The 9771-nt window shown below is 58.3% G+C and overlaps 1 protein-coding gene across 5 annotated transcripts in view; it reads left to right on the top strand.

Moving 5' to 3' along the window:
* The first annotated feature begins 411 nt into the window (after positions 1–411).
* Positions 412–9771, top strand: part of CCDC9 (coiled-coil domain containing 9) — an 11048-nt gene continuing 1688 nt past the window's right edge. Inside the window, exons 1-13 of one of the 5 annotated variants that reach the window (XM_024768699.1) lie at positions 412–581; positions 1259–1332; positions 1487–1591; positions 3158–3259; positions 3440–3688; positions 5126–5209; positions 5298–5471; positions 6070–6251; positions 7923–7969; positions 8085–8217; positions 8646–8736; positions 8823–9264; positions 9602–9694. In XM_024768699.1, coding sequence (XP_024624467.1) covers positions 1330–1332; positions 1487–1591; positions 3158–3259; positions 3440–3688; positions 5126–5209; positions 5298–5471; positions 6070–6251; positions 7923–7969; positions 8085–8217; positions 8646–8736; positions 8823–9264; positions 9602–9694 — 1705 coding nt within the window. In that variant the 5' untranslated portion in view covers positions 412–581; positions 1259–1329. Of the gene's footprint in view, positions 582–945; positions 997–1098; positions 1333–1486; positions 1592–3157; positions 3260–3439; positions 3689–5125; positions 5210–5297; positions 5472–6069; positions 6252–7922; positions 7970–8084; positions 8218–8645; positions 8737–8822; positions 9488–9601; positions 9695–9771 lie in introns of those variants that run through there. The other 4 variants (XM_024768702.1, XM_024768700.1, XM_024768701.1 and 1 more) reach the window with 4 other exon arrangements.

Here is a 9771-nt window from a genome sequence, read left to right as displayed (position 1 = left end):
AGATGCCGGGGAGCTGGGGACGGGGCCAGAGTGCTGGCAGAGAATGCTGGGGGTGGAGCCAGAAAGTTTTGCGGGAGCCCGAGGCGCGGCCAGAGTGTGGTGAAGAAGCTAGCCGTTGATCCAGAACCTAGGGGTGCCGGGGGGCGGGGTCAGATTTTGACTCGACTAGGCGGGGGCGGAGCCAGGGGCGTGACCAGAAGGTTGGAAGGGCGAATTGGAGGCGGGGCCAGGGTGTGGCTGGCGAGCCGGGGGCGGGGCCGGTGTAATAACGCGAGAAGGAGGGGGCGGGTTTAGGCTGTTGCCTGGGGATCTAGAGGGCGGGGCCAGAGGATTGGCTGGGAAAGTCGGAAGCCGGGGGTGGGGGGATTAATGACGCGAGCATGTGGGCGGGGCCATAGGTTTGGCGGGAAAGGCGGGGCCGGAAAGTTTGCCCTGGGCCGGGGCGGGCCTGTGGCGTTCTCTACCGGGTGGAGACTGAAGCTTTTACCTAGAAAGCCGCGGGCGGGCGGAGAAGTTTTGTCCGCGCTAGGGCGGGTACAGTTTCCCCTGGGACGTCAAGCCAGACCCAGGAAGTCTCTCCAGTGGGTACCGGGCCTGTTGGCGGAATCTTTGTGGGAGTGTGGGGAGGCAGCGGCACCTTTCTTAGGATGCTGCGGGTGGAGCTAGAACATTCCTGAGTGTAGGGGCAGCAAATAGGAGTGGGGTTCGAACTGTATTGACTGTGGGGTTATAAGACGTTTGTGAAACTCCTGGGAAAGAGGCATATGTAGACTGCTAACGGGGATGTGGGCGGCACTGGAATGGGCACAGGGAGTTGGGCCTAGAACTTTCTTGTGCAGGTTGGGGCAGAGGCTCTACCTAAAGCTCTCCTGGGATGGAGGCCCAGGTTTAAACTCCCAGCACAGAGGTGTGGAGACTGACCTAGAATTTTCGTTTTGAAGGGAGCAGTATGGGATGTTTTCCTAAGTGGTGGGGCGGGACCAGAACTTTTCCAAGGTGGGTGTGATTACATTGTTTTTATGGGAAATGGGTGGGTCCAAAACGTTTCGGAGAGGACTGAGTCTAAACATTTCCAGGTAAGGGGCGGACTAGCACTTCAAGAAGAAGGTGTGGGAGTGAGGGCTAACATTACCTTGGAGTGCAGGTGTTTGTGTGCGCGCGTGCAGTGTGTGCGTTAGAGGAGCCCCCGTCATGGGAGAGGAGGAGACAGATTGGGTAGAGTCATTGGCCTTAGTCCTTCTGTTCCCTCTGACCTCAGGAACCCCGAGTGCTGTGTCCAGATTCTGCAGGGAAGGTTTGCTGGGACCCTGGTCCCATCCTGCCAGCGGAATGGTGAGAAGGAAAGTGGGGTCTCTGGGATCTGAGCTTTGGGGCAGGGGCCTTGGGAGGAGGGGACCCAGGTTCCTGACTCTCAGACACCAGATTGAATGGCACTGGGGTGGGTGTAGGTTTTCCTCACTGTCTCTGAACTGTCTACCCCTCTCAGTCGGCCACACTGGATCTGAAATCGAAGGAGGAGAAGGATGCTGAGCTAGATAAGAGGATCGAGGCTCTTCGGCGGAAGAATGAGGCCCTCATCCGGCGCTACCAGGTGCCCTAGCCCCGCCCTGGGAGACCCCATCCCCTCTCCTCCCCGCAGTGAGTTTCCCTCACCTCTCCCTTCCTTAAAACCTTTTCATGACTTTTCATCACTCTCGGGATAAAAGCCAAAGGCCTTAGCCTGGGATCCCTTCTTTCATTCCATCATTCATTCATTCATTTGTTCACAAGTATTCTCCAGTGTCTTCACTGCACCAGGCCCACTGCTGAGTGGTGCTGGGGAAGCAGCAGTGATGGAGATGGCCCTGGTCCCCGGGCCTCACAGGCCAGTAGGGATCCAGCTGTGGCTTCAGTCAGTGATGACAGAGTGGGCAAGGCTGGGATGGAGGAGTTCAGGGTTCTGTGGGAGCCCAGAGGGGGCTCTTCACCCAGGCGGGGGGATACTAAGGGGGCTTCCTGGAGGAGGGGATTCTGAGACCTAAAAGGTGAGTAGACCATTAGTCGAAAAGGAAAGCATAACACGTTTCGCACAGAGGGAACAGTTTGTGCAAAAACTTGGAGCTTAAAGTGGGAGGGTCAGTTGGGGGATATTGACCTGGAGTGATCAGCTGGGGCCAGGCCATACAGGGCCCAGAACACAAGCAGGCTAAGAGTTTGGACTTTTTCCTAAGGACACTGCGGAGCCCTGGAGGGCTCTGAGGGGGAGTGGGGCCAGGTCAGAATGCCTTTTTAGGAAGACTCCTCTGGCTTCTGTGTGGTGGTGGGTGGAAGGAGGGGATACTGGAGACAAGGAGGAAGCTGGGGCAGGGACTCCAGTGGGGGATGTGGAGAAGAGGTGCCCGGCCTGGGACAGGGCTTTCGGGAGGGACTCAGTGACTGACGGGCCGTGGTGGAGTTAGAGAGGAGAGAGGGTCCAGGACGAGGCCCAGGTCCCTGTCACAGGTGACAGAGTAGGTGGTGGGGCTGTCCCTGAGATGGGATGAGGAGTGGGTTTCACTTATTCATTCTTCATGCGTTCGTTCATTTAAAACAAAAACAAAACCATACTGAGCCTCTGTCGTGTGCCAGGCAGTGTTCTAGGCTCGGGGTATACATCAGTGAACAAAACAGGCAGACGATTAGCAAAATACACATAACGCGGGGTAGTGATGGGTCAGGGAAGGCCTTCCTGAGAAGAGGACTTTTGAGCGGAGACCTGAAGGCGGTGAGGGACTGGAGGATCTCTGGGGGAAGAGTGTTCCCGTGGGAGGGAACAGCGGGTGAAAAAGGCCCTGAGGCAGGTTTGAGCCTCGTAGGTTCCAGGAACAGTGAGGAAGTCAGAGTGAGGGGAGAGAGCCGGAGGTGAGTTCATGGTGGTAACGAGACCAGACTCTGTAGCGCCCTGTCGGCTGTGGGGAGGCCTTTGGCTCTGACTCAGAGATGGGCACACAGGAGGGTTCTGAGCAGGGGAACAGCCTGGTGGAGTTTGAGGGAAGATGCTGAAGTGACCAGCTTTCTTGCCTAGAGCTCCAGAGAGAGGTCTGGGCTGGGACAGACTTGGGAGAAGTTCAGGGGGCTGTGGGAATCCAGCTGGTACAGAGGACCCCTGACACTCCCTATCTCTGTTGTTTGCTCCTAGGAGATTGAGGAGGACCGTAAAAAAGCTGAACTCGAGGGAGTAGCGGTGACAGCTCCCCGGAAGGGCCGCTCAGTGGAAAAGGAGAATGTGACAATGGAAATGGTGAGCTCCACGCCGGGGTGGGGACTCGTGAGTACAGGGCGGGGGCGATTGAGAACTAAAGGCCTTCCCAGCTGCCCCAGACCTGTGGGAGCCTTGATCCTGGCAGCTGCCCTCTGGGCCTGGGATGTCCCCGTCTCCCTGCCCCAGTGACTGTACTTTCCCCCCCTCCCCCCTTTCCAGGAGAAGAACCTGGGTCCCTCCCGGAGGTCTCCTGGGACCCCTCGGCCCCCAGGGGCCAGCAAGGGAGGCCGGATCCCCCCTCAGCATGGAGGCCGGGCAGGCATGGGCCGGGCATCCCGCAGCTGGGAAGACAGTCCCGGGGAGCAGCCTCGAGGAGGAGCTGGGGGCCGCGGCCGGAGGGGTCGGGCCAGGGGGTCCCCTCATCTCTCTGGAACTGGAGATGCCTCAACTGCCGACCGCAAATCCAAGGTGGGAGCCGAGCAGGGGCTGGAGTCCTCTGGCGAGGCTCCACGTTGTCCTGTTTCTGTTCCTGCTCTCAAACTGATTGTCTCCTTCATCTATCTTTGTCTGCTTCTTTTTCGGCCCCTCTCTTCAGCTCTTTTTCATCTCTTCCCTCCCTCCCTCCCTCCCTCCCTCCTTCCCTCCTCCAGGCCAGTGCTTGTAGGTACTCTCCCTGTCTCTTTCTATCTCTCCTGTTTCGCTCTCTGTCTGCTGTGTGCTTGCCCACCTGCCTTTCCTTGCCCGTCTCTTTTTTCTCTTTCTGGTGCCGTCTGGTGGGCTCTGTCCAGTAGCACACACGCGCACGCTTTCTCTTGCATGTGTGCTTACGCACGTGCTCTCTGTCACTCCCCGGATTTGTTGGTGGGAAACAGTGATGTTCTTACTGTAACTGCTCCCAGTGCCCCACCACACAGGTTAGCAGAATGGGAGGCTGTCTGGCGTGGTGGCTGAGGGGTCAGCCTTCTTCTGTTAGTTCCCTGTCCTTGGGCAGCTCACTTCCCCTCTGAGAACTTCCTGGTTCTCACTCTTAAACGGGAATGAAAATCAGGTTTAAAGGTTATTGTAAGCATCGTGTGACATCAGACATTGAAACTCTCAGAGTAAGTGCTCAGTGAGTGTTACTTAAGGATGGTTATTACTTGTAGGTGCTAAGCTGTTGTAACTGAAAGACCCCAAAACGCCATGGCTTCAGTCAAATGGTTCATTTCTCTCTTGTATGCTGAGTCCTGGAAATGCCACGTGCTCATCTAAAATTCTGTTACCTTGGAAGGAGAGGAGAATGGATTGTGGGGGTCACCTGGCCATGTGCCGAGTTATTACTGTGGCATTGTTACCGTGCCAGCCATAGTGTGCTGGGGTTCCCACCCCTCTCCCAGGTTCAGAGTTTTGCTAGAAAGATTCACAGCTAAGATTTATTACAGGGAAAGAATACAAAATAAAATCAGCAAAGGGAAAGAAGGGCCCATGGGCTGAAATCTGGAGGATACCAGGTGCCAGCTTCCAAGAGTCCTCGCCCAGTGGAGCCACATGGGCTGCACTTCATTCTTCCAGCATTGACAATACGTGTCAGAGGTCATCGACTGGGGACTCATTAGGGACCTAGTGCCCAGGCTTTTTATCCGGGGCTGGTCATGTAGGTGCCCTCTGCCTAGTACATGCACAAATTCCAGACCCAAACGGAAAGCAGGCGGTCAGCACACGCTGTATTTGCACAAACAGTCGAGGTACGTTGAGCCCCTTTATCGGTTGACGGGGGACACACTGAGAGCCAATGCCCAGCTGCCAGCCAGGGGCTGCCATGCACGCAGGCCTAAGAAGAGAGCCTCAGAAGGTGACCGACGCTCGGGTTGAGTGGTTCTTTCTGACGCCCTGTGTCTCTCTTTGTCCCCTCCCTCCCCCACCAAGGAGTGGGAGGAGCGGCGCAAGCAGAACATCGAGAAGATGAATGAAGAGATGGAGAAGATTGCAGAGTACGAGCGCAACCAGCGGGTCAGTGCCTCGGGCGCCCCCTGGCGGTGGGGCGGAGCCGCCCGCCCCCGGGAGCCCGCCAACACCCCCCACCTCCGTGTACCCGCAGGAAGGTGTGCTGGAGCCCAACCCAGTGCGGAACTTCCTGGACGACCCCCGGCGACGCAGCGGGCCCCTGGAGGAGCCTGAGCGGGACCGTCGGGAAGGCAGCCGCCGGCACGGGCGCAACTGGGGGGGCCCCGACTTCGAGCGGGTGCGTTGCGGCCTCGAGCAGGAGCGGCAGGTGCGTGCCGGCAGCCGGGGCTCCCGGGGCCACGACATTCCTTCCGGCAGCCAGTCTCTGGGTTCAGGGGTGGGGTGTGTGTGGAGGGCCGGATGCGGCGCAGGAGACACAGTAGGGAGAGGCCGCAGCCCTGCACTCAGGCTTCGCCCCGCCCCCCCACCCCGCCCAGTGATTGTCGGTTCTTGAGCCAGCACCACACTGCTTTCCTTCCGAAGCTTTCTGTGTGTTTTGGCGATGTTTTCTCATTACTAACGTTAGTGATATTTACTGGGCCCCTGCCGGGGCCAGGCACTGTTTTGGGTGCTGGGACTAAATCAGTGACCATGTAATAAGATGTCAGGTAATGGCAAATGTAGAGAAGAAAACTCCAGCCCAGCCAGGTCAGGGGACAGAGGAGAGAGGGATGCTACTAAGAGACAGAGACCTGGGATGGCCTCTCTGAGAAGGTGCCACATGGGCAGATGTGGCTTTGATCTTCTCCACGTGTTACCTGGAGCCCGTGGCTCTACCCCCTCCCCCCAGCTTAGAGGGCCTGGGGGAGGGGGTGTGGCGGGGGAGGGTTGTAGCTGGGTCCTGACTGCCTGTCTGCCGGGGGCAGGGCCGCCGGGCCGGCCTGGGTGGCGCTGGGGACATGACGCTCTCCATGACGGGCCGGGAGCGGTCCGAGTACCTGCGCTGGAAGCAGGAGCGGGAGAAGATCGACCAGGAGCGGCTGCAGCGGCACCGCAAGCCCACCGGCCAGTGGCGGAGGGAATGGGATGCTGAGAAGACTGATGGCATGTGAGTCTCTGCCCTGCCTGTTCTGTTTGGCTTCTCGACCTCGGCCCTGACTTCTGACTCCTTTGCCTGTCTCTGGTTTCTCACCCTGTGTATCAGTTAGCAGTTGCTAGGTGATGCTGCGTAACCACCACCAAATCTCAGGGACACATGAAAGCATTTCTTTCTCACGTGTTCACAGGTCTCCTGGGTTGGGCTGATCCAGGCTGGACTTGAAGCTGTGGGTCTACCTGGGTGTGCCTTCCCTTCGGGCTCCCTGGGGACGTGCTGGCCATGGCACTGGCAGATGTGCAGGAGGGAGAGTGGACACACTTCCCTATTCTGTTAGCCAGCAGACCCTGCATTGCTGTGGCAGGAACTTAAACTCTGCCCACTCTAGTGGGTGGTACTGCAGTGGCTACATGGCCAAGGGCACAGATGTGAATTCTCACACAGGGAGGGCATGAAGAGTTACTTATAGTGATTACAGCTCTGCATCCTCTCTTCATCCCTCTAACCTGTTCCCCACCAACCCAAACTCCTTATCTCGGTGGCATTATTATCCTCAGGTCTGACTCTGTGCCCTTTCGGGTCCCAGGAAACATCCCGTTAGTCAAACTTAAAGCAAAGCCATCATCCACAGGAGCCCTGACTTCCATAGCGAAGACAGAGAGGTTCTGGAAGAGCTGCCCAACGGCAGTCTTACGGTCAACAGCTGTAGTTTTTACATCATCCTGTATCCTCTGCCGTGGCGCTGGCTGAAGAAAGAGGATCTTGTCTGTGTGCCTGGCGGTCAGAGCATTTATTTTTGGATTGTGAGCTAAGCCTGTGCCAGCGTGAGAAATGTTTTGCACAGATACTGTAGCTGATCTTTCTAAGGTGTAGACAGGTGGGGCTTTGGGGGAGATGTTCTCAGGGTTAACACTGAGAAAGTAATTGTTTTCCTCTTACGTCCTCAAAGCAGCCGGCAGCAAGTCTCACTACTGCACATGTGCAATGATTTCATGAGCAAACGTTTATTGAGTCCCTCCTGTGTGTCTTGGAAGGTTCTAGGTGATGGGGATATAGCTGTGAGGAAAATGCTTCTGTCTTCATGGAACTTAGAGTCCAGTGGGAAAGATGGGCAATGAATAGAGCTCATGTCAGATGCTGAAGAATAATGAAGCAGAGTATGGAGAGGGTTGGAGGCTGCTGTTCTGGACTTAGATAATATATGTAATAATATGTGATTAGGAAGTTTAGGAAAGCCTCCAGACTGAGGGCTGAAGGAGGTTAGGGAGTGAGTCGCTGAGAGATCTGAGGAAGAGCAAAGGCCCTGAGGCAGGAGCTCCATGTGGTAGGAGAACTTGCTTAGCTGGGGAGGTGAGAAAGAGTGATAGGAAATGAGGCCGGACAGGGAGCTGGGGATCATGTACTTTCCAAATTTTTGTTCACGGGCGGGCAGGCTTTCAAATACTGAATTTTTTTCTTCTGTATTTGTCACTATGATGTCAAATTTGCCCCTTGTCTTTCACCTGGTCCTGTCCTCGTTTTAGTCAGTGACATTCCTCACCTCTGCCCGCTTCTGGCTGACCACCTTGCCGTCTATGATCTTGATTTCTGACCCTGGCCCCCATCTCTCCCCCTAATCTCTTCCCACCCTCCTGTTCTCCCTGTGCCCCCAGCTGCCTGCTCACCCCCTTTCTCTTTCCCCAGGTTCAAGGATGGCCCAGCCGTGGCCCTGGAACCATCCCACCGCTACGGTGAGTGGGAGTCCTTGGCTGGGGTGAGGCAGCTGGCTGGGCCGGGGCCAGGGGAGGGGTGGGCGTGGTTTGTGCCATGCCCTCCACCCCCAACTTCCCCTGGGTTTTGTTGCAGATGACCAGGCCTGGGCCCGGCCTCCCAAGCCCCCCACTTTCAGGGAATTCCTGTCCCAGCACAAAACTGAGGTCAGCCGTAGAAAGAGGAAGAGCGGCCGACCTCAGGCCAAGGCAGCCCCCCGTGCCTACAGGTGGGGGCACCCCTTCCCCTTGCACGTGCACAACCCCAGCGGGGCTGTGTGGCTCTACCCCTGGCCATTCTCTGGCTTGTGTGTGGGAGGGTGTGTCTTTCTGTCCTGTCTTGGCCCTGCCTGCCTCGGGCACTCGTCTCCCTGTGGGTCAGGAACTTGGTTTTGGGGGTGTTGGGGCCTGGCTGTCCACTTTGCCCTCATCTGTCCTCTCCTCCCCTCCCATCCGGGTCCTCTTCTGCCACTTGGCCCTCCTCCACCTGTCCATCCCTGACGGGCACGCCCACCATTTCCTCCTCCTGGGTGCTCCAGCGTGCCAGCTCCCCCCACCCAGCTGAATGTTGCAGCTCTGTCTCTGGGGGGTGGCGCTGGGGGTGGGGAGCCCTTCCTCTTTCCACCTGGGCTTCACCCCATTCCTCTGTTCCCTCCAGTGACCACGATGACCGCTGGGAGACGCAGGAGGCAGTGTCTGCAGCCCCTGAGCCCACACAGCCCTCTACCCCTGAGGAGGCGCCCATGCAGGTAGGGTGGCGTGTCATCTCTGGCAGGTGGTGTGAGAATGCCCAGGGCCCACACCCTCTCCCCGACCTGCCTTGTGTTTCTCACAGCCGCCCGAGAGCCCGGCCCCTGCCCATCAGCCTCCCGAGGACGAGGACGAGGGTGAGGAGGGCGAGGGCCGGGAGGGCGAGGGTGACGACGGGGAGGCCGAGGAGTGGGAAGACATGAGTGAGGATGCGGAGGAGGAGGAGGAGGAGGTCGAGGAAGAAGAAGAGGCTGATGAGGAGGGAGAAGAACCAGCCCGGGACCACCGGCCCCACGAGCCTGAGCCCAGTGGGAGCCCCAGCGGGAGCCCGAGCGGGAGCCCCAGCGGGGAACGTGGCGACGAAGAGCCCGCCAGGCCGGAGGAGCCCCTGCCACTCCCCCAGGCCCCTGCCACGCCTTCCAGCCCCTTCTCGCCCACCGGGGGCCACCAGCCTGTGTCCGACTGGGGTGAAGAGATGGAGCTGAATTCTCCCCGGACCGCCCATCCGGCTGACGCCCTCTCTCCGGGTGAGGCCTGGCCTTTCGGAAATGCGTGAAGCTGGCTGCTTGTGTGTGTGCTTGAGGGGTACATGGGGGACCCTCAGGCTCAGCCCCAGGACCCCGTGTGTCCCACCGCCCTGGTGGCTAGGAAGGATGGGCCATGCCTGCCTCTGGAATGCCCACCCCCAGATCCTGCCCTACTGCGAGCTATTCAGAGTGTCCTCTCCAATAAAGAGTTCACTTTCTCCAATGACCCTCCCCACGTGTGTCCTTGAACCCCCTTCTCACTCCCCAAGGGCCTTCTGTCTTGGGTGGGGGGATACTTGGAGGGGAAGGGGCTTGACTGGGCCTCCTCCTCCTCCAGGAGGTGACCAGCCAGCCCCTGCCTCCTTGAAGAGTGGGCCCAGCCTCCCAAGAACCCAGAAAGCTGAAGAGGAGGGGTCTGAGACAGCTCCAGGTGGGGGAGCGGCTGTGTGGTGGCCTTCTTCCTTCCGCTTCCTCTTGGGCTGAGGGGAAGAGGGTTTGGGGGGAGTA

This window comes from Neophocaena asiaeorientalis, unplaced genomic scaffold, assembly GCF_003031525.2.
Source record: "Neophocaena asiaeorientalis asiaeorientalis breed wild unplaced genomic scaffold, Neophocaena_asiaeorientalis_V1.1 scaffold629, whole genome shotgun sequence".
Classification (NCBI taxonomy): domain Eukaryota; kingdom Metazoa; phylum Chordata; class Mammalia; order Artiodactyla; family Phocoenidae; genus Neophocaena; species Neophocaena asiaeorientalis.
This window is presented reverse-complemented; position numbering and strand designations above follow the sequence as displayed.